This window comes from Notolepis coatsorum, assembly GCF_963971535.1.
Source record: "Notolepis coatsorum genome assembly, chromosome: 3".
Taxonomy (NCBI): Eukaryota; Metazoa; Chordata; class Actinopteri; order Aulopiformes; family Paralepididae; genus Notolepis; species Notolepis coatsorum.
In genome coordinates, this window is record NC_140167.1 from 76,504,259 (window position 1) to 76,527,008 (window position 22,750).

The window sequence follows — 22,750 nt, forward strand, 5'->3', positions numbered from 1 at the left end:
GTCGCCAACATAATCCACCACAACAGATGCATCAGGGGAATTTGACGCTTCTCAATGCGATCGGGATACCCGCTCGACTCGCCTGACAAAGAAAAGTGCGCCCGGAGACATTTGAACGTTGCACAGACCAAGATATAAGGTTTCAAAGGGTGCTCGATACTGCCACCTGGGAGGATGCGGCCGGTATTGCACTTTGGCATTCTCAGGATGATTCCCCATGTTAACCCTGAGTCCGTGTGCCTGTAATGAATAGAAATATAGAATAAAAGAAATAACGATGAAAACCCGGCTATACTCTGGTCTGGCGCTGAACGGTTGGCGAGATAACCCGACTATCCTCGCGTCTGGCGCTGATTGAGTTAATGAATATAACTAATCAGTTTTAATACTATAATATTAGTGTAGTCTAATCTTTATCTGCAACTGTGAAGAAAAACCCCATTGGTTTAAACTAGGGATGTCCGATATTATCGCCTACCGATATTATCCGCCGATATTGGCATTAAAATGTGATATCGGAAATGATCGATATCGGTTTAAAAAAAATCTAAATGTTTATTTAAGCAAGTAAGAACAAATTTATTTTTATTTTTTTTTTATCTTTTTCCCCCTCCTTTTTCCTCTGATTTTCTCCCATCCCAATGTTAGTCGTTATGCCAATTCCCAATCCCCTTCCTGGTCGCTGCGCACTTACCCCCCACAGTCGGTCTGGGAGAGTGGAGGCTATCACGTGCTTCCTCCGACACACGTCTAGCCAATCAACCGCTTCTTTTCACCTGGCAGCGCGGACTCTCACTGAGAGCGTGTAACGTGTGGAAGGATCACACTACCGCCCTTAGATCCTATCCGCGCTTAGCAGGCGCCCCGACCGAACTGTAGGAGTCGCTGTTTACAACGACCCGGACCCACCCCGCCTGCTTCTCCCACCCTCTAATACTGCCAATTGTATTAGTGTGAACGGCCAGCCAAGCTGGTGACAACCCCGGAGCTGTGAGCTGGATTCGAACAGGCGAATCCAGCGTCTCCGGGGTTGGTGACGAACGCAATCTCCGTTACGCCACCTGACCGCCCGTAAGAACACATTCTAATTTTTTTTTATTGTCAAAAGTATGCATAATGTTGTGTTAATTCCACGACAAGATAATAAGATAATAATTACCAGAAATTATTCCGTTTTTTGGGGGGGGGGGGAACCCTGCATATATCGGTATCGGAAATGAAGAGTTGGACAATATCGGTATCGGTAAAAAAGCCAATATTGAGCATCCCTAGTTTAAACAGAATGAATAGAAAAAAATTAATTATTAAAATGTTTTAATCTAAATGTTGATTTAGAATTTGAACGCCAACGTAACAAAGAGATAAGTCATAACATCTAGAGATCATACAAGAGATAAGTCATAACATCTAGAGATCATACAAGAGATACGACATAACATCTAGAGATCATACAAGAGATAAGTCATAACATCTAGAGTTCATACAAGAGATACGACATAACATCTAGAGTTCATACAAGACATAAGTCATAACATCTAGAGATTGTAAATGAAAGAGGTTGCCAAAACATGTCCTGAGAAGACTAGAGATCATACAAGAGATAAGTCTTAACATATACAGATCATACAAGAGATAACTCATAACATCTAGAGACTGTAAATAACAGAGGTCCTGAGAACACTAAAGGGCCTTGGTGGAATGTAATGGGATTACTCAGTGCTCCTAAAGTCTGCAGTTTCTTTATACAACTCTCCCTCCACAGCTGAGACTGTGACTTCATACTGAGTGACTGTAGTGAAGTGCTACTGGGGAGACAGACAGACAGACAGATAGACAGGGTAACAAGTGTAAAATCTGCAATAGCTGTGACCACGCGTGCATGCATTCACATACACACCCTCACACAAACACACCCTCACACAAACACACCCTCACACAAACACACCCTCACACATACACACCCTCACACATACACACCCTCACACAAACGCTTGACCTCCATGCCAAATTTCAGCCTCTGAGGGTGAAAATGGTGGCTGTTAGAGGGTTAAACTGTGGCTGTTAGATAGTTAAACTGTGGCTGCTAGAGGGTTAAACTGTGGCTGCTAGATAGTTAAACTGTGGCTGTTAGAGGGTTAAACTGTGGCTGCTAGAGGGTTAAACTGTGGCTGCTAGATAGTTAAACTGTGGCTGTTAGAGAGTTAAACTGTGACTGCTAGAGGGTTAAACTGTGGCTGCTAGATAGTTAAACTGTGGCTGTTAGAGAGTTAAACTGTGACTGCTAGAGGGTTAAACTGTGGCTGCTAGATAGTTAAACTGTGGCTGCTAGAGGGTTAAACTGTGGCTGCTAGATAGTTAAACTGTGGCTGTTAGAGAGTTAAACTGTGACTGCTAGAGGGTTAAACTGTGGCTGCTAGATAGTTAAACTGTGGCTGTTAGAGGGTTAAACTGTGGCTGTTAGAGGGTTAAACTGTGGCTGCTAGAGGGTTAAACTGTGGCTGTTAGAGGGTTAAACTGTGGCTGTTAGAGAGTTAAACTGTGGCTGCTAGAGGGTTAAACTGTGGCTGTTAGAGGGTTAAACTGTGGCTGTTAGAGGGTTAAACTGTGGCTGTTAGAGGATTAAACTGTGGCTGTTAGAGGGTTAAACTGTGGCTGTTAGAGAGTTAAACTGTGGCTGCTAGAGGGTTAAACTGTGGCTGTTAGAGGGTTAAACTGTGGCTGTTAGAGGGTTAAACTGTGGCTGTTAGAGGGTTAAACTGGCTGCTAGATAGTTAAACTGTGGCTGTTAGAGGGTTAAACTGTGGCTGTTAGAGAGTTAAACTGTGGCTGCTAGAGGGTTAAACTGTACTGCTAGAGGGTTAAACTGTGGCTGCTAGAGGGTTAAACTGTACTGCTAGAGGGTTAAACTGTGGCTGTTAGAGGGTTAAACTGTACTGTTAGAGGGTTAAACTGTACTGCTAGAGGGTTAAACTGTGGCTGTTAGAGGGTTAAACTGTACTGCTAGAGGGTTAAACTGTGGCTGCTAGAGGGTTAAACTGTACTGCTAGAGGGTTAAACTGTACTGTTAGAGGGTTAAACTGTACTGCTAGAGGGTTAAACTGTACTGCTAGAGGGTTAAACTGGCTGTTAGAGGGTTAAACTGTACTGCTAGAGGGTTAAACTGTACTGTTAGAGGGTTAAACTGTACTGCTAGAGGGTTAAACTGTACTGCTAGAGGGTTAAACTGTACTGCTAGAGGGTTAAACTGTACTGTTAGAGGGTTAAACTGTACTGCTAGAGGGTTAAACTGTACTGCTAGAGGGTTAAACTGTACTGTTAGAGGGTTAAACTGTACTGCTAGAGGGTTAAACTGTACTGTTAGAGGGTTAAACTGTACTGCTAGAGGGTTAAACTGTACTGTTAGAGGGTTAAACTGTACTGCTAGAGGGTTAAACTGTACTGCTAGAGGGTTAAACTGTACTGTTAGAGGGTTAAACTGTACTGCTAGAGGGTTAAACTGTACTGCTAGAGGGTTAAACTGGCTGTTAGAGGGTTAAACTGTACTGTTAGAGGGTTAAACTGTACTGCTAGAGGGTTAAACTGTACTGCTAGAGGGTTAAACTGTACTGCTAGAGGGTTAAACTGTACTGTTAGAGGGTTAAACTGTACTGCTAGAGGGTTAAACTGTGGCTGCTAGAGGGTTAAACTACTGCTAGAGGGTTAAACTGTACTGCTAGAGGGTTAAACTGTGGCTGTTAGAGGGTTAAACTGTACTGCTAGATGGTTAAACTGTACTGTTAGAGGGTTAAACTGGCTGCTAGATAGTTAAACTGTACTGTTAGAGAGTTAAACTGTGGCTGCTAGAGGGTTAAACTGTGGCTGTTAGAGGGTTAAACTGGCTGTTAGAGGGTTAAACTGGCTGCTAGATAGTTAAACTGTGGCTGTTAGATAGTTAAACTGTGGCTGCTAGAGGGTTAAACTGTGGCTGTTAGAGGGTTAAACTGTGGCTGCTAGAGGGTTAAACTGTGGCTGTTAGAGGGTTAAACTGTGGCTGTTAGAGGGTTAAACTGTGGCTGTTAGAGGGTTAAACTGTGGCTGTTAGAGAGTTAAACTGTGGCTGCTAGAGGGTTAAACTGTACTGCTAGAGGGTTAAACTGTACTGTTAGAGGGTTAAACTGTACTGCTAGAGGGTTAAACTGTGGCTGTTAGAGGGTTAAACTGTACTGCTAGAGGGTTAAACTGTGGCTGCTAGAGGGTTAAACTGTACTGCTAGAGGGTTAAACTGTGGCTGTTAGAGGGTTAAACTGTACTGTTAGAGGGTTAAACTGTACTGCTAGAGGGTTAAACTGTGGCTGTTAGAGGGTTAAACTGTACTGCTAGAGGGTTAAACTGTGGCTGCTAGAGGGTTAAACTGTACTGCTAGAGGGTTAAACTGTACTGTTAGAGGGTTAAACTGTACTGCTAGAGGGTTAAACTGTACTGCTAGAGGGTTAAACTGGCTGTTAGAGGGTTAAACTGTACTGCTAGAGGGTTAAACTGTACTGTTAGAGGGTTAAACTGTACTGCTAGAGGGTTAAACTGTACTGCTAGAGGGTTAAACTGTACTGCTAGAGGGTTAAACTGTACTGTTAGAGGGTTAAACTGTACTGCTAGAGGGTTAAACTGTACTGCTAGAGGGTTAAACTGTACTGTTAGAGGGTTAAACTGTACTGCTAGAGGGTTAAACTGTACTGTTAGAGGGTTAAACTGTACTGCTAGAGGGTTAAACTGTACTGTTAGAGGGTTAAACTGTACTGCTAGAGGGTTAAACTGTACTGCTAGAGGGTTAAACTGTACTGTTAGAGGGTTAAACTGTACTGCTAGAGGGTTAAACTGTACTGCTAGAGGGTTAAACTGGCTGTTAGAGGGTTAAACTGTACTGTTAGAGGGTTAAACTGTACTGCTAGAGGGTTAAACTGTACTGCTAGAGGGTTAAACTGTACTGCTAGAGGGTTAAACTGTACTGTTAGAGGGTTAAACTGTACTGCTAGAGGGTTAAACTGTGGCTGCTAGAGGGTTAAACTACTGCTAGAGGGTTAAACTGTACTGCTAGAGGGTTAAACTGTACTGTTAGAGGGTTAAACTGTACTGCTAGAGGGTTAAACTGTACTGTTAGAGGGTTAAACTGTACTGTTAGAGGGTTAAACTGTACTGCTAGAGGGTTAAACTGTACTGTTAGAGGGTTAAACTGTACTGCTAGAGGGTTAAACTGTACTGTTAGAGGGTTAAACTGTACTGCTAGAGGGTTAAACTGTACTGTTAGAGGGTTAAACTGTACTGCTAGATGGTTAAACTGTACTGTTAGAGGGTTAAACTGTACTGCTAGAGGGTTAAACTGTACTGTTAGAGGGTTAAACTGTACTGCTAGAGGGTTAAACTGTGGCTGCTAGAGGGTTAAACTACTGCTAGAGGGTTAAACTGTGGCTGTTAGAGGGTTAAACTGTACTGTTAGATGGTTAAACTGTACTGTTAGAGGGTTAAACTGGCTGCTAGATAGTTAAACTGTACTGTTAGAGAGTTAAACTGTGGCTGCTAGAGGGTTAAACTGTGGCTGTTAGAGGGTTAAACTGGCTGTTAGAGGGTTAAACTGGCTGCTAGATAGTTAAACTGTGGCTGTTAGATAGTTAAACTGTGGCTGCTAGAGGGTTAAACTGTGGCTGTTAGAGGGTTAAACTGTGGCTGTTAGAGGGTTAAACTGGCTGCTAGATAGTTAAACTGTGGCTGTTAGAGGGTTAAACTGTGGCTGTTAGAGAGTTAAACTGTACTGCTAGAGGGTTAAACTGTACTGTTAGAGGGTTAAACTGTACTGCTAGAGGGTTAAACTGTGGCTGTTAGAGGGTTAAACTGTACTGCTAGAGGGTTAAACTGTGGCTGCTAGAGGGTTAAACTGTACTGATAGAGGGTTAAACTGTACTGTTAGAGGGTTAAACTGTACTGTTAGAGGGTTAAACTGTACTGCTAGAGGGTTAAACTGTACTGCTAGAGGGTTAAACTGTACTGCTAGAGGGTTAAACTGTGGCTGCTAGAGGGTTAAACTGTACTGTTAGAGGGTTAAACTGTACTGTTAGAGGGTTAAACTGTACTGCTAGAGGGTTAAACTGTGGCTGCTAGAGGGTTAAACTACTGCTAGAGGGTTAAACTGTACTGCTAGAGGGTTAAACTGTGGCTGTTAGAGGGTTAAACTGTGGCTGCTAGATGGTTAAACTGTACTGTTAGAGGGTTAAACTGGCTGCTAGATAGTTAAACTGGCTGCTAGATAGTTAAACTGTGGCTGTTAGATAGTTAAACTGTGGCTGCTAGAGGGTTAAACTGTGGCTGTTAGAGGGTTAAACTGGCTGCTAGATAGTTAAACTGTACTGTTAGAGAGTTAAACTGTGGCTGTTAGAGGGTTAAACTGACTGCTAGAGGGTTAAACTGTGGCTGCTAGAGGGTTAAACTGTGGCTGCTAGAGGGTTAAACTGTGGCTGTTAGAGAGTTAAACTGTGGCTGTTAGAGGGTTAAACTGTGGCTGCTAGAGGGTTAAACTGTGGCTGCTAGAGGGTTAAACTGTGGCTGTTAGAGAGTTAAACTGTGGCTGTTAGAGGGTTAAACTGTGGCTGCTAGAGGGTTAAACTGTGGCTGCTAGAGGGTTAAACTGTGGCTGCTAGAGGGTTAAACTGTGGCTGTTAGAGGGTTAAACTGTGGCTGCTAGAGGGTTAAACTGTACTGCTAGAGGGTTAAACTGTACTGTTAGAGGGTTAAACTGTGGCTGCTAGAGGGTTAAACTGTACTGCTAGATAGTTAAACTGTACTGTTAGAGAGTTAAACTGTGGCTGCTAGAGGGTTAAACTGTACTGCTAGATAGTTAAACTGTACTGTTAGAGAGTTAAACTGTGGCTGCTAGAGGGTTAAACTGTGGCTGTTAGAGGGTTAAACTGTGGCTGCTAGAGGGTTAAACTGTGGCTGTTAGAGGGTTAAACTGGCTGCTAGAGGGTTAAACTGTGGCTGCTAGAGGGTTAAACTGTGGCTGTTAGAGGGTTAAACTGTGGCTGCTAGAGGGTTAAACTGTGGCTGCTAGAGGGTTAAACTGTGGCTGTTAGAGGGTTAAACTGTGACTGTTAGAGGGTTAAACTGTGACTGCTAGAGGGTTAAACTGTGGCTGCTAGAGGGTTAAACTGTGGCTGTTAGAGGGTTAAACTGACTGCTAGAGGGTTAAACTGTGACTGCTAGAGGGTTAAACTGTGGCTGCTAGAGGGTTAAACTGTGGCTGTTAGAGGGTTAAACTGACTGCTAGAGGGTTAAACTGTGACTGTTAGAGGGTTAAACTGTGACTGCTAGAGGGTTAAACTGTGGCTGTTAGATAGTTAAACTGTGGCTGCTAGAGGGTTAAACTGTGGCTGCTAGAGGGTTAAACTGTGGCTGTTAGAGGGTTAAACTGTGACTGCTAGAGGGTTAAACTGTGGCTGTTAGAGGGTTAAACTGTGACTGCTAGAGGGTTAAACTGTGGCTGTTAGAGGGTTAAACTGTGACTGCTAGAGGGTTAAACTGTGGCTGCTAGAGGGTTAAACTGTGGCTGTTAGAGGGTTAAACTGTGGCTGCTAGAGGGTTAAACTATGGCTGCTAGAGGGTTAAACTGTGGCTGCTAGAGGGTTAAACTGTGGCTGCTAGAGGGTTAAACTGTGGCTGCTAGAGGGTTAAACTGTGGCTGTTAGAGGGTTAAACTGACTGCTAGAGGGTTAAACTGTGACTGCTAGAGGGTTAAACTGTGGCTGTTAGAGGGTTAAACTGTGACTGCTAGAGGGTTAAACTGTGACTGCTAGAGGGTTAAACTGTGACTGTTAGAGGGTTAAACTGTGGCTGTTAGAGGGTTAAACTGTGGCTGTTAGAGGGTTAAACTGTGACTGCTAGAGGGTTAAACTGTGACTGCTAGAGGGTTAAACTGTGGTTAGAGGGTGGGGACACTTTTGACCAACCAACGCACTGACATAGCGGCTATATAAGCAGTTCAAATCTGCTATTGATCATTTCCATTTATCCAAGATCTGAAAGGAGGAATTTCGTTTTTGTCTCTCAGTTACTGATTTATTCATTCATTCATCTGTCTGTCTGTTTGCCTGTCTGCCTGCCTGCCTGCCTCTGCCTGCCTGCCTGCCTGCCTGCCTGCCTGCCTGCCTGCCTGCCTGCCTGCCTGCCTGCCTGCCTGCCTGCCTGCCTGCCTGCCTGCCTGCCTGCCTGCCTGCCTGTCTGTCTGCCTGCCTGTCTAGGTATCTCCCCTCCAGTGAAGAAGGTGGAGCTAGATAGTCCTTCTCCCCAGGAAGACTCTCCCCGGTTGGGCGGCTTCACACAACATCACCGACCAGTCATAGCAGTACACAGCGGTTAGTATAACTATTACTACTACTACTACTACTACTACTACTACTACTACTACTACTACTACTACTACTACTACTACTACTACTACTACTGTTAATACTAAACGGGGTGACCGTAGCTCAGGAGGTAGAGCAGTTGTCTGGTAATCGGATTTCCTGGTTTTCGATTTCAGCTCCCCTTGGCAGCGAAGTGCTACTACTACTACTAGTACTAATACTACTACAATACTACTACTAATACTACTACTTAGGCCTGTCCCCGACTAAGGATGTGTATAGTCGACTTTGATTGGCCAAAATTTGCTGAGTCGACTGGTAGTTGACTACCCCCCTAAATGCAAAAAAAAAAGATAAATATTATAATTCTTTGGGATAATTCCATTTGGATCATTTTTTTTGGGTAATTCTTTTTTTTATCATTCCATCATTCCTACTACTACTGCTACTACTACTACTACTACTAATACTAGTACTACTACTACTACTACTACTACTACTACTACTACTACTACTACTACTACTACTACTAATAATAATAATAATAATAATAATAATAATAATAATAATAATAATAATAATACTATTACCACTACTAGTACTACTACTACTGCTGCTGCTGCTACTATTACTACTACTACTACTACTACCACTGCTGCTGCTGCTACTACTACTACTACTAATACTACTACACCTACTACTACTACTACTACTACTACTACTACTACTACTACTACTACTACTACTACTACTACTACTACTACTACTGCTACTACTAAGCACTTTGAACTGCAATTTCTGTATGAAAAGTGCTATACAAATAAAGTTATTATTATTATTACTACTACCCTGGAGTGCCTGGATCCTGGACTTTCTGACCGACAGGCCCCAGGCGGTCTGGGTGGGTGGACACACCTCCAACTCAATCACCCTGAGCACCGGGTCCCCCCAGGGCTGTGTTCGCAGCCTCCTGCTGTATTCACTCTACACACATGACTGTGGCCAGGTTCAGCTCCAACTCCATAGGGAAGTTTGCGTACGACACATGGTGGTTGGGCTGATCTCTAACAATGATCAGAAGGCCTACCGGGAGGAGGTTGATCTACTGGTGCCGGGATAACAGCCTACTCCTGAACATTGGTAAAACCAAAGAGCTGATCGTGGATTTTAGGAGAATACAGCAGGGGACAGACAAGCCACTGTGGATAAATGGGGCTATTGTAGACAGGGTGAGCAGCTTTAAGTACCTGGGAGTCCACATCACAGAGGACCTGACATGGACAACTCACATAGACACTGTGGTAAAAAAGGCGAAACAGCGCCTCTACCACCTGAGACAACTATGGAAGTTCAGAGTATCAGGGAAGATACTCCATTCCTTCTATTCCGGGGCTGTAGAGAGCATTCTGACTTGAACATCACTGCCTGGTTTGGAAACAGCACGGCACAGGACAAGAAGGCCCTACAGAGAGTAGTGCGCTCAACAGAGTGTACTACTATGGGTACTGCACTACCACCCATACAGGACTTATACAATAGGAGGTGCAAATCCAGAGCCTGCTGAATAATGAAGGACCTCCACCACCCCAACAACAGCCTGTTCAAGCTGCTGCAGTCAGGCAAGCGCCTCCGCAAATACGCAACAAGAACAGAGAGACTAAGGCTCAGCTTCTTCTATCAGGCCATCAGAACACTGAACACTGATCTCTCCACACACAAGCACACACACAACACAATATTCTGCACTCGCTCACACACAAACGCACCATAGGTCACTTTAAACACAAGAAAAGGACACTTTAAAGGAAGGGAAAAAAGGACACTTTAAGAAAATAACTTGTTGGGATTATTGCATAGTATAGTTAGTAACAGAAAGTATCGCATAGGGCAGGGGTCGGCGCCCGCCAGAAATAATTTCTGGCCCGTCAGTTTATTTTGAGAATATGATATTTATTTTATTTTCATCATATTATTTTTATTATATGCATACTTTATGTTTTATCCATGTTGAGAGTGACTAACAGGTATAGGCAGTGAGGTGCAATGTACCATATATATAGGCTTGCTCAAAGTGAGGTGGACAGCGCATGGTGCTGAAATGGGAAACAGTCCATGAAATAAAAACACCAGTTCAGGAAGTCATTCAAGCTTTATCTTTACTCATGACTGACGGCACCACACATGCATGTGAACAGTAATGCAATTAAAAACAATGCAAAAACAATGCAATTAAACTTTAAACAAAAAGAGTGCCTGAAGAATCTCCTGAAATGATGGCGCTATAGGTATTTGAATTACGAGACATTCGGAAGTCCATTAGCTCCATTTCCAGTGCAGCCTGATCTAACAAGGTTAAGTATCATAATCGATCGTCCCACTATATTCCTTTATCCGTAATTGATCAGTCTCCCCAGTTAGTAGCTAGATTAATATATTTAGCGGAAGTGTCAATAATCGATCGCGGGGGATTCCCCAATCTGGATGTGTCTAGCCCCAGTCTCCTCCGTAGACCAGACCGTCTCATTTAACAAGACAAGGCTTGTTTGAGATTCAATAAGTATAATAATAAGTAAGACAACGGATAAGTTTAACGAATTCCATATAAATCGATAGTTTTAACATTAAACATTCAACATTAAACCGGTCCGTGGCCGTCAGATAGACGGTTGCACGTAATGTAGGATAGACCGATAGAGAGAGGCGCTTATAATACAATGGAAAAAAGACAAAGGTATAATGTTTAGTGCATGTATATGTCATTTACAGTTTATTATGCCACCTATGCAGCTCGTTTATTTTGACAGAGTTAAAAAAATGTCACTATCATTATATTAAATTAGCCATTGTTTTTGGTTCTGGCCCGCCATGCAATGGCTTGGGGGGAAATTGGCCCGCGGCCAAACCTAATTGCCGACCCCTGGCATAGGGACATCTGTATATTGTATAGTAGTGTACATAGGACCCAGTAACATGTCTATTTTATCATGTCTATTTTACTTATTTTATTACTATTTACTATTATTATTTATTACTATTGTATTTTTGCACAATCGTAGCAGGCATGGCCAACCGCATTTCAGTGTATGCCCTGGTATGTATGATGAATAGACTCTTGAATCTTGAATCTACTACTACTACTACTACTACTACTACTACTACTACTACTACTACTACTACTACTACTACTACTACTACTACTACTACTACTATTACTATTACTACTACTACTACTGGTAATACTAATACTATTACCACTATTAGTACTACTACTACTACTACTGCTGCTGCTACTATTACTGCTGCTACTACTATTACTACTACTACTATTACTACTACTACTACTACTACTACTACTACTACTACTACTCTGGGACATGTGGGGCGGCGTGGCTCAGGGGTAGAGCGGGGCGTCCAATGATCGAAGGGTTGGTGGTTCGAATCCCGCTCAAGCCCATGTCCATCCCATTGCCGTTGTGTCCTTGGGCAAGACACTTAACCTACTTGCCTCGTATGAATGTGTATGCATGTGAATGAATGTTGGTGGTGGTCGGAGGGGCCGTAGGCGTTGATTATTCGCCACGCTTCCGTGAGTCTGCCTCAGGGCAGCTCTGGCTGCAATTGTAGCTTACCACCACCGGTATGACTGTGTATGAACGAATAATGGACTCTGTGAAGCGCTCTGAGTCAGAGCAACAGTCAGTCAGAGAAGAGCGCTATATAAATCCAATCCATTATTATTATTATTACTACTACTACTACTGGTAATAGTACTATGACTACAGTACTACTATTATTATTACTATTACTACTACAACAACCACTACTACTACTACAATTACTACTACTACTACTACTACTACTACTACTACTACTACTACTACTACTGTTTAGATCTTTCAAAGTTTAAAGACCCCCGAAAAGGCTTGACAGGCACCACACAATGGAATAACTCGTGTTTTTCCGTTTGTTTGTTTTATTTGTCTCAAATGACCACAGGTCATAAACCTGTAAAACACAAGAACATAAACATACAATAGTAATATATTAATTGAATATACTATACATGTTATACATATTATACATATATTATACAATAAAGCAGCATGTGTAGTGTCTCTTCCGAACAGCGGGTAAATGAGAGATTAACTGGATCTGCGCCAAAAACGAGTAAACTCGTTATTGCCCGCCATGCGTTCAGCGCCAGAAACGAGTTAACTAGTTTTTGGGATCGTTATTTAGTTTATTTGCTATATCTATTCATAATTCATAGCTGAAGCCTCTGGTATACCCTTCAGACCCTGTCTGAGCTGGCAGACGGTCAACACCGCCCTCTACTACCATGCGGAGCTATTGCATCCCATTTGAAATGGGCTGGTGTGTTTTAGGAGCCGATCTGAGCCGGGCGGGCGGGGTTTAAATACTCCGGCGAGCCAGGGGCTTACAACGACCAATGTGAATATTAACCCCGCCCGCCCGTGTCGGGGACATGATCGCTGTGGATAACTGGAATGGCGATCAGATAATTGGATTATTTTTTTTTGCATTACATCAGAGACAAAGTAAGAACACTATATGAAACCTTGCGTTGATCTGATATTTCTTTCTCCCGCGATCAAAGCTATCTGTGTGTAGGTCTATGTGCTTACCGTTGACTGCGGTGGGGGGGGGGGGGGGGGGGGGCGAGCGCCCCGCTACGATGGCCATTTCATGTATGCACAACGAGATATAATAATGATAATCTAGCATTGATTTCAGGATGATTAGATAATCAGCTGAAAAATTACAAAGTGATGACTGGATTACAGTAAAATGCCTTTTTCTCGTATTTTTCCTGGAATTACTCAAAAGCACCCAAACCATACTCTATTCAAAACGGTATAAAACGGAAGTGTACGGATGAAAAAACAATCTGTTTTGGGCATGTTGACTGGAAGCAACTCACTGACAGTCGACGGCGTTATTAGACCCATAGATATAATATAAGATATATTTTAAGCACTCGCAAATGTCGCAGTCTAAAACTATCCATTGAATAAAGACCTGGCGATGAAGGGGGATCAGCACCCCCTGCTGCTGGCGGTCAATGTGTTAAACTACATTACCCAGAATGCTTAGCGTCAAACGTGCCTTTAGAGAAGTTATCATTAACCCACATGAGTCCCACACAAGACCCACAAACCCCACATAAAGCACCAAGACACAACAGTTCAAAGTTAACGGAGCATATACTACTAACGCTCAGCCACGGCAATGTTCACTAGCGTAGCTGCATGCTAATGGCACAGTTCGCTAGCCTAGCCACATGCTAACGGCACAGTTCGCTAGCCTAGCCGCATGCTAATGGCACAGTTCGCTAGCCTAGCCACATGCTAACGGCACAGTTCGCTAGCCTAGCCGCATGCCCCCCCCTCTTTCCTCACGATTGGAACTCTTTCCAGGGTTAGCTTAGCTTAGTCAGCGTTAGCAGCTAACATTAGTTAAGGTTTTTTACCGTGACGCGTGGGCATACAGGAATGACAAGGATGTAAAGCATGTTAGCATGTTGGACTCGTTGCTCGCAGAGTTTACATAGAAACAGCACAACTTGCAAGAGGAGTTGTCACAGGCTGTAGAACGCAGGGCTGAAGAGCTAGATGTCATAGCTTCTAAATTGAAGGTGGGGGTAACAGGCTCAGCCCCTCCCTTCCAGCTGGAGTTGACTTGAAACATGGAAGTTATCAAATGCGAGCGAAGCGTGCACTGTAGTGTCCTGGCTCTAGGCGGAATCACGAATAGTGGTTAAGAGAAGTTATTTACATTTCGAATGTGATTCATTGGGCACTAGTTAGATTATACGTTGCGCATGTTATGACTTTGAACGTCTGCCATTTCCACCTCAAAAAGGCATACAAGTAACAACAATACGATGTGTCGATCATAAATATGCAAATCGACGAAATGTCATCGTCGATTACATCGACGCGGTCGACGAATCGTGACAGCCCTAATGTTAACACAAGGTCTTTATTAATCATTATGTATGTTAACACAAGGTCTTTATTAGTCATATGTATGTTAAGACAATGTCTTTATTGGTCATATGTATGTTAATTTAGACCTAAAATGCCTGCTAATAATGCATTATATAGCCTGCATATACACACAAATGGTTTCAATGGGTTAACACAAGGTCTTTATTTGTCATATGTATGTTAACACAAGGTCTTTATTACTCGTATGTATGTTAACTCAAGGTCTTTATTAGTCATATGTTTAGTGATATGCAGTAGGTACTATATAATGCCAGGGTGCGACCCGGACGATATATATGGGTGCACCAGTATGTATGAGCGTCTATGTCACAGTCAAACTAAGTAAACTTGAGTCCAGTCTGCAACTAAGTGTCTTCATTGTCTCGATAACACTTCAATATATATGTTAACGCAAGGTCTATTAGTCATATGTACGATAACACAAGAGTGATGAATTGGTCAGAGTTTTGTTTTTGGAGCTAAGGAGGAAACATGCAGCAAAGTGGAAACTTCTGAATTCTGTAGTGGGACAAGCTAAATTGTACATATATCAAAGCTGGATTGAAAATGGTTCAGCGGTGGATTTAATTATTCTGTTCATTGCCAGAATCAGTGGATTTTTGTTTTTCTTCTGATGAAGAATGTAGAAGAGTTTGTTTCAAGGTGGTGCTATAATGAAGCCATTTGTTCAGTCATTTTGGCATAGTTTTTAATGCTGTCGAGTCTGATGGTTTGTTGTTGTGAATTGTGTGAGATATTTGTATTGATGAATTGAATATCTATTGGTAAATAAAGGTCTGTTAAAAATATCTGTCTTTCTCTCTCATCTCTTTCTGTCTCAGTGTTTCCCCTACCATTGTCTTGGCGGGGGGGCCTGCCCCGCTAACGGGACCCCCCGCCCCCCTCCTGAAAAAATTATAATAAAAAAAAATGTATACATTATTTTTTATTTTTATTTTTTTATTAAAGTTTGCTTTGAATCACTAACGTTTGCAAGCTAGCTAAATTATACATAAATCGGTTTTCATATAAATCAATATTCACTAAGACTTTAAAACGGTGGTGCGGCGCGGTCTACGGAGACGCAGAAAAAAACTACAAAATCCATTCCGAGACTGACTAGCGTCGCACGTAACAAGTCTCTCTCTCTCTCTCTCTCTCTCTCTCTCTCTCTCTCTCTCTCTCTCTCTCTCTCTCTCTCTCTCTCTCTCTCTCTCTCTCTCTCTCTCTCTCTCTCTACACTATAAAAACAAAAAAGTTGATATATGAACTGGATAGCTCATATAAGCCATTCTCCCTTTCTGTGTGTGCGTGCCCGTCCCAACTCTGGTCTTTGGAAAGTTTCATAGTATTTACTGAGGATAGCCAGATAATGTTAAAAAATATTTAAACTTAAAAAATAATTATACAGAGAGAAGCTTCAGCAAGTACAAAACGCTGCTGACCGACAAAAGAGAATCTCTCACTGAGGAAAACACAAAGGCCTAACCATCATGTATCACAATGGTGATGTCAGCCAGAGATGGGGAGAAGCATGAACCTTTAAAGGACATCTCTTTGAAATAAATTACATTTTACAGTTTTTTTCTTGATTTCTTTTAAACAAATTATTATTTTGTATTATTTAACGATTCAATTATTATTTAGTTATTGCACTGCACTGGCAGTTGAACTGCATTGAACTGAACTTAATTGAAAAAAAGAAACCTCATAACCTAACTGGCACTGAACATTGAACTACACTGGCACTGTTTGCAGATGTACTATTATTAAAGTTAGTTAAAACATAATTTTGTATTGTTTTTTTTTGTTAAATCCAAAGGAAAAAATATTAAATCAGAGAAATCCGAAAACGGGAACATTTAAAACCGAGAAATCCGAAAACAGGAAAATTCATATCCGAAAACAGGAAAAGATCAAAACGGATTTCATAGGGCCCTAGTTAAGGTGAGTTAATAAATTCACTCTGAAAATCTGCTCCGCTCTGATAAACTGACTCTTTGGTCAGAGCATCCAGTGTGCACTCAGAATTTCCAAACAACTTGAGTGCGCTCGCTCTGACACTGGTTGTAAATAGTTATGTTATATAGAGTGTTGTATGCATTGCCTCCCTCAGTGTTTCCCATTAATTACCTAGACTGATACATTGCCAATAGGGATGTATCAATAGTATTGGCAGTGGTAGTAGTTGTAATAGTAATAGTATATTTTTATATTTTCTAAAAAATAAACCAGTTCAACACAGGTAACCAATTTTGCTTCATTTCTTTGATGGCTCAAATGTATGCTCTAGTCTAGTAGATTTTTGTGTTTTGAGCACAAAGTTCATCATAGATCTGGCCTCTTTATTTTGCTCTCAAAGTGCACCAGATTGATGCATTTAACTTTAAAATGTACAAAAAGAAAAACAATTCCGGGGGAGCATGCCCCCAGACCCCCCTAGAGGGTCCGAGGTTCACCCACCAGTCTCATAAAATCCTGTGGGAAACACTGTCCCTGTATTGTAAATAGTTCATATGTGTGTTGTCACTACTGTATGTATATGTGCAAACGTTTCATTTCAGGTCAGTGTCGAGAAATGCACCGATACTAACAACCGCCTTACTGCGAGCGTCTATGACAACACTGTTGACACCGCGTATCCGTGACACGCGCGCCCCGCGACAACACTAGTAGTTTTGGGGGGCCTACCACCCCCCCTGAAAAAAATCCTAGGGGAAACACTGTGTCTCTTTCTGTGTCTCACTGTCTTTCTCTCTCTCTCTCTCTTTCTGTCTATATCTCTCTGTCTCTCTCTGTGTCTCACTCTCTGTCTCCCTGTTTCTCACTCTCTCTGTCTCTAGGTTTATCGAGGACTTCTCATCCTTCATCTTCTCTCCATTTCTCCTCGTCTTCCTATTTCTCCCATGGAGCGATCCGCTACCCACCTCACCTGGCACATGACCCTCTAAAAGACCTCGTCTCATTGGCCTGTGACCCCGCCAATCAAACACCCAGCTCGGTGAGTAATCAAACAGTTGGCTGGTGGTGAACATTTTCTCGTTTGATTGGCTGCTGTCACAGAATCACAGGAAAGGTTAAACTAACCCTATAACTGGCAAATAATACTGATTATATAATACTGATTCAATTCAAGTTTATTTATTAGGCATAATGTATGTTATTGTTAACACAAGGTCTTTATTAGTCATATGTTAACTCAAGGTCTTTATTAGTCGTATGCATGTTAACACAAGGTCTTTATTAGTTGTATGTATATTAACTCAAGGCCTTTATTAGTAGTGTCTATGTTAACACAAGGTCTTTATTAGTCATATGTATGTTAACACAAGGTCTTTATTAGTCGTATGTTAACTCAAGGTCTTTATTAGTCGTATGCATGTTAACACAAGGTCTTTATTAGTTGTATGTATATTAACTCAAGGTCTTTATTAGTCATGTATGTTAACACAAGGTCTTTATTAGTCATATGTATGTTAACTCAAGGTCTTTATTAGTCATATGTATGTTAACTCAAGGTCTTTATTAGTCGTATGCATGTTAACACAAGGTCTTTATTAGTTGTATGTATATTAACTCAAGGTCTTTATTAGTCATGTATGTTAACACAAGGTCTTTATTAGTCATATGTATGTTAACTCAAGGTCTTTATTAGTCATATGTATGTTAACTCAAGGTCTTTATTAGTCATACCGGTATGTATGTTAACTCAAGGTCTTTATTAGTCATATGTATGTTAACACAAGGTCAACGGTACAATGAAATGTGTTGGACGAGAGAACAGGTCAACTCAGCAGTAGGAGCACTAGACGCATTAGATCACTAGTCATATAAGATATCTAACTCTCAGTTGTCACATAAATAGAACAAAGGCTGATCACATTATATAATAATAATAGGCTACATGTTGAATGTCTAATTAAAATAATATGCAACGTGAGAAGACGCAAAAACTACCAAGCCATGGGAATGTTGCTTCATTGTCCATAGTTAACTCGCAATTAACCGCAAATTAATCGCATTTTTATTTAAATTATATATATATATATATATATATATATATAAAAAAATTAATCTACCTTAAACGGATCTATTTCAAGTTTTAATACTCTTATCAACATGAGAGTCAACAAATACTTGCTTTATGCAGCCATTTAACACAAAAGGATGACCCTCATGCATTGCAAATTTGCATAAAATTCAAAACAGAGTGATGCACAAAATAACTTAAAAGAAAATAATAATTTAAAACAATGAATAAAGTGCATGAAATAATAGGAGAAAGCAAACGTTAGGAACTTGTTACATTCACCCACACAAGGGCTGAGGACTCACCCCCCCCCTCTCTCTCTCTCTCTCTCTCTCTCTCTCTCTCTCTCTCTCTCTCTCTCTCTCTCTCTCTCTCTCTCTCTCTCACACACACACACTCTCCCAGCTCTCTTTCTCTCTTGCCCCTTCCTCATCTCTCTCACCCCTCCTCTCTCTCTCTATCTCTCACACACCCACACACACACACACACTTTGAGTCAGAAACAAACATAATATCAATGAGAGTATCAATAATACACTTGAGTGAAGTCTAGTTTTATTTATTTTTAATGTTAATCGTGCGTTAAAAAAAATAGTGGCGTTAACAGAATTGTGCGTTAACGCGTTAACACTTTGAATGCCCACCAGGGGGCGCTCATTTAGTGCTTGAATGCCCACATCCACTCCAATGTTAACGTTAATATTGCCTAATCTATGTTTTAAATTATGGCTATGTGTCTAATCTGCCCGTCGCTTATCAATGACCTATTTCCAGTCAACATTGTCGAAGCAGATTGTTTTTTTATCGGTTCATTTCCGTTTCATAGCATTTAGAAAACCCCTCGTTTTCACAGAGAAAAAAGAGGATTCCATGATAATCGCCCCGTACTGTAATATTCTAGAACGTTGTCATTTGTCGGCCTATTTATGAATCGTTTTCAAATAAATGCTAGATTATCGATAGTATATGTGTACGTGTGCATGCTGCTGCCGCGCGCTGAAAATCGATTCTCTCAGTTCCTGATCGCTCTTAGAGTCAAACAGCCATATCACATAATCTATGAAATGAATGAATGAAAACGGGTCTGATTATCCTAAGACTGGTAACATAGATTCCTTACCTGAGATCAGATGGTATCCAAATGGATTATTCCAATTCCTGATCGCCATTCGAAAAAATCTATCCTTTTATTGTCATAAATAAAATCATTACATTTTGACAGTAATTAATGGTACACATAAATTCAAACAGGCATGTACATTTGTTGGAACATGTCGACTACAGTATATCTTGAGACAGCATATGTATAGTCCGCTGCAGATCAACAAGGCACTCGAAAAAGAGATATTTGATCTCAAGTGACTACCTGGTAAAATAAAGGTAAAATAACACAAGGGTAGTGCGTCTGTGTGAGACAGAGGGAGGGAGGGAGGGAGGGAGAGTTCTTCCCTAGACCACAGTCGCAGCAGAGGGGGGGGGGGGGGGGGGCTCTTAGCTGCATTTGAGCCCAGGAATGGGGGTTGGTTGGAGGGCGAGACGGCCTTGGCTCCCCCCCCCCCCTCCCCTTGCCCGCATAATAATTAGCTGCCGTCACACACAGGATTATATATATCATATAATAAAATGGCAAAAAGACAAAGAGGTATCATTTTCAACAAGCATTGGAACTTGCTGTGGATGTTGAGGATGATCCAGATAATATAAATGAAAAGGACTCTGAGCCAAAATCGTGGGACAGTGTTGATAATATTAATAATAATAACTTTATTTGTATAGCACTTTTCATACAGAAATTGCAGTTCAAAGTGCTTCACAGCAGTAAAAAAAAAAATACAGGCATAAGCGAGCATAAAAAAGGTAAGGTAAGTGTTATGGTTTGTAACCGACCCCAATCGCACAACACAAGACAGGTATGATGGTTTGCCAAGAAACAGATATTTATTTAGAACAGGGAAAAAGGGCACTGTCCCTTTAAGGGAGAAAACACAAAACACTGGAATAACACAAGAGGGGAAGGTAAGGTGCCTTTAAGAGGCGGGCAGGAAAAGGGAACACTAAGGGAAAGTAAGGGAACGCCTAAGGGAAGGTTAAGGGAACGCCTTGGGACAGAGGAACTAGAGACTAGGTAAACCAGGGACAAGGAGAACTAGGGAGAGAGGACTAGGGACTAGGAGAGCTAGGGATAGAGGACTAGGGACTAGGAGAACTAGGGAAGGAGAACTGGGGACTAGGAGAACAAGGGACAAGGAACTAGCTGGAACTAGAAGGGGAGAACTTGGGACAGGAACTAGGTGGAACTAGAAACAGAGGGGACAGAGGCCCGCGGAGGCGGGCTGGGGAACAGGGAGGAACTGGGGACAGAGAACCGCGGAGGCGGGCTGGGGACAGGGAGGAACTGGGGACTGGTGGGAAAACATCTGGGCCGCTCTGCAGAACAGAGGAGAGGGTTAATATTCAAAGGGAAAAAACAGAGCAGATGCAGAACAGTCCAAATAACAAAGTACAAAGTAAATACTATCTTCGTGTGAACAAACACACAGTGGGAGATGAAATGTCCAAAATAATATCCACGAGAGAACAAAACAGAGTGGGAGATGAAATGTCCAAACTAATAACTAAGAGAGAGCTAACGGAGGCAATACGCTGGGAGAGTGACATCACAATCAAAACTCACCCAGGCGTATGCGTAATGGTAAGGAACAGCAGCGGGAACGGGGGCAAGAGACATTACGCTGAGTGAGTGACATCACAATCAAAACTCACCCAGGCGTATGCGTAAAGGTACAGGGACAGCAGCGGGAACGGGGGCAAGGGCACTACGCTGAGTGAGTGACATCACAATCAAAACTCACCCAGGCGTATGCGTAAAGGTACAGGGACAGCAACGGGAACGGGGGCTAGGGCACTACGCTGAGTGAGTGACATCACAATCAAAACTCACCCAGGCGTATGCGTAAAGGTAACAGGGACAGCAGCGGGACGAGGGCAAAAAGCATTACGCTGAGTGAGTGACATCACAATCAAAACTCACCCAGGCGTATGCGTAAAGGTACAGGGACAGCAGCGGGAACGGGGGCAAGGGCACTACGCTGGGTGAGTGACATCACAATCAAAACTCACCCAGGCGTATGCGTAATGGTACAGGGACAGCAACGGGGCGAGGGCATCGCCACCGGGTGGCTGGCTGTCCGAGCCGAGGAACAGAGCGCTGGGACAGCGGCGGTGGCGAGGGCGTCGTCCACCGGGTAGCCGCTGTCGGAGCCGAGGAACAGAGTGCTGGAACAACGGCGGTGGCGAGGATGTCGTCCACCGGGTAGCCGCTGTCGGAGCCGAGGAACAGAGCGCTGGAACAGCGGCGGTGGCGAGGATGTCGTCCACCGGGTAGCCGCTGTCGGAGCCGAGGAACAGAGTGCGCGCCACACCTTGGTGTGCGCGTCGGAACAGTGGCGGTGGCGAGAGCGTCGTCCACCGGGTAGCCGCTGTTGGAGCCGAGGAACAGAGTGCGCGCCACACCTTGGTGTGCGCGTCGGAACAGTGGCGGTGGCGAGAGCGTCGTCCACCGGGTAGCCGCTGTTGGAGCCGAGGAACAGAGTGCGCGCCACACCTTGGTGTGCGCGTCGGAACAGTGGCGGTGGCGAGAGCGTCGTCCACCGGGTAGCCGCTGTTGGAGCCGAGGAACAGAGTGCGCGCCACACCTTGGTGTGCGCGTCGGAACCGAGAGACGCCTCGAGGTGCGTCTGCGAGGAGGAGTGTGCCAAGCACGAAGGTCTGGAAGATGCGCGTCGGCGCGCTGAGGTCTGGAGAGCGTGCCAAGCTCGAAGGTCTGGAAGATGCGCGTCTGTGCGCTGGTACGGAGGAGCGTGCCAAGCTCGAAGGTCTGGAAGATGCGCGTCAGTGCGCTGGTACGGAGGAGCGTGCCAAGCTCGAAGGTCTGGAAGATGCGCGTCTGTGCGCTGGTACGGAGGAGCGTGCCAAGCTCGAAGGTCTGGAAGATGCGCGTCTGTGCGCAGGTACGGAGGAGCGTGCCAAGCTCGAAGGTCTGAAGTGGAACACTGGAATACCTCCCGTAGAGGATTAGAGAGCGCAGTACAGTGTCTCCCTCCAGGCAAACGGCGGCAGGTGGCGAAGGCTTGAGCGCATCTGGCGCGCTGGTCTGGAGTGGAACACTGGAATACCTCCCGTAGAGAATTAGAGAGCGCAGTACAATGTCTCCCTCCAGGCAAACGGCGACAGGTGGCCAAAGCCCTTGAAGATGCGCGTTGCGCGCTGGTGACTGGAGAGCATCCATCTTACAGCATTGGTAGACCAGAGGATCTCCCGAAAGAGTCTAGATGTTAGAG

The 22,750-nt window shown here is 43.2% G+C and overlaps 1 protein-coding gene across 5 annotated transcripts in view; it reads left to right on the top strand.

Annotated features, from left to right (window-relative positions):
- Positions 1–22,750, top strand: part of nfic (nuclear factor I/C) — a 137,573-nt gene that overhangs the window by 70,634 nt on the left and 44,189 nt on the right. For 3 of the 5 annotated variants that reach the window (XM_084310216.1, XM_084310214.1, XM_084310215.1), the window contains exons 9-10: positions 8,262–8,375; positions 17,224–17,381. In XM_084310216.1, coding sequence (XP_084166342.1) covers positions 8,262–8,375; positions 17,224–17,381 — 272 coding nt within the window. The remainder of the gene's footprint in view (positions 1–8,261; positions 8,376–17,223; positions 17,382–22,750) is intronic. The other 2 variants (XM_084310217.1, XM_084310218.1) reach the window with 1 other exon arrangement.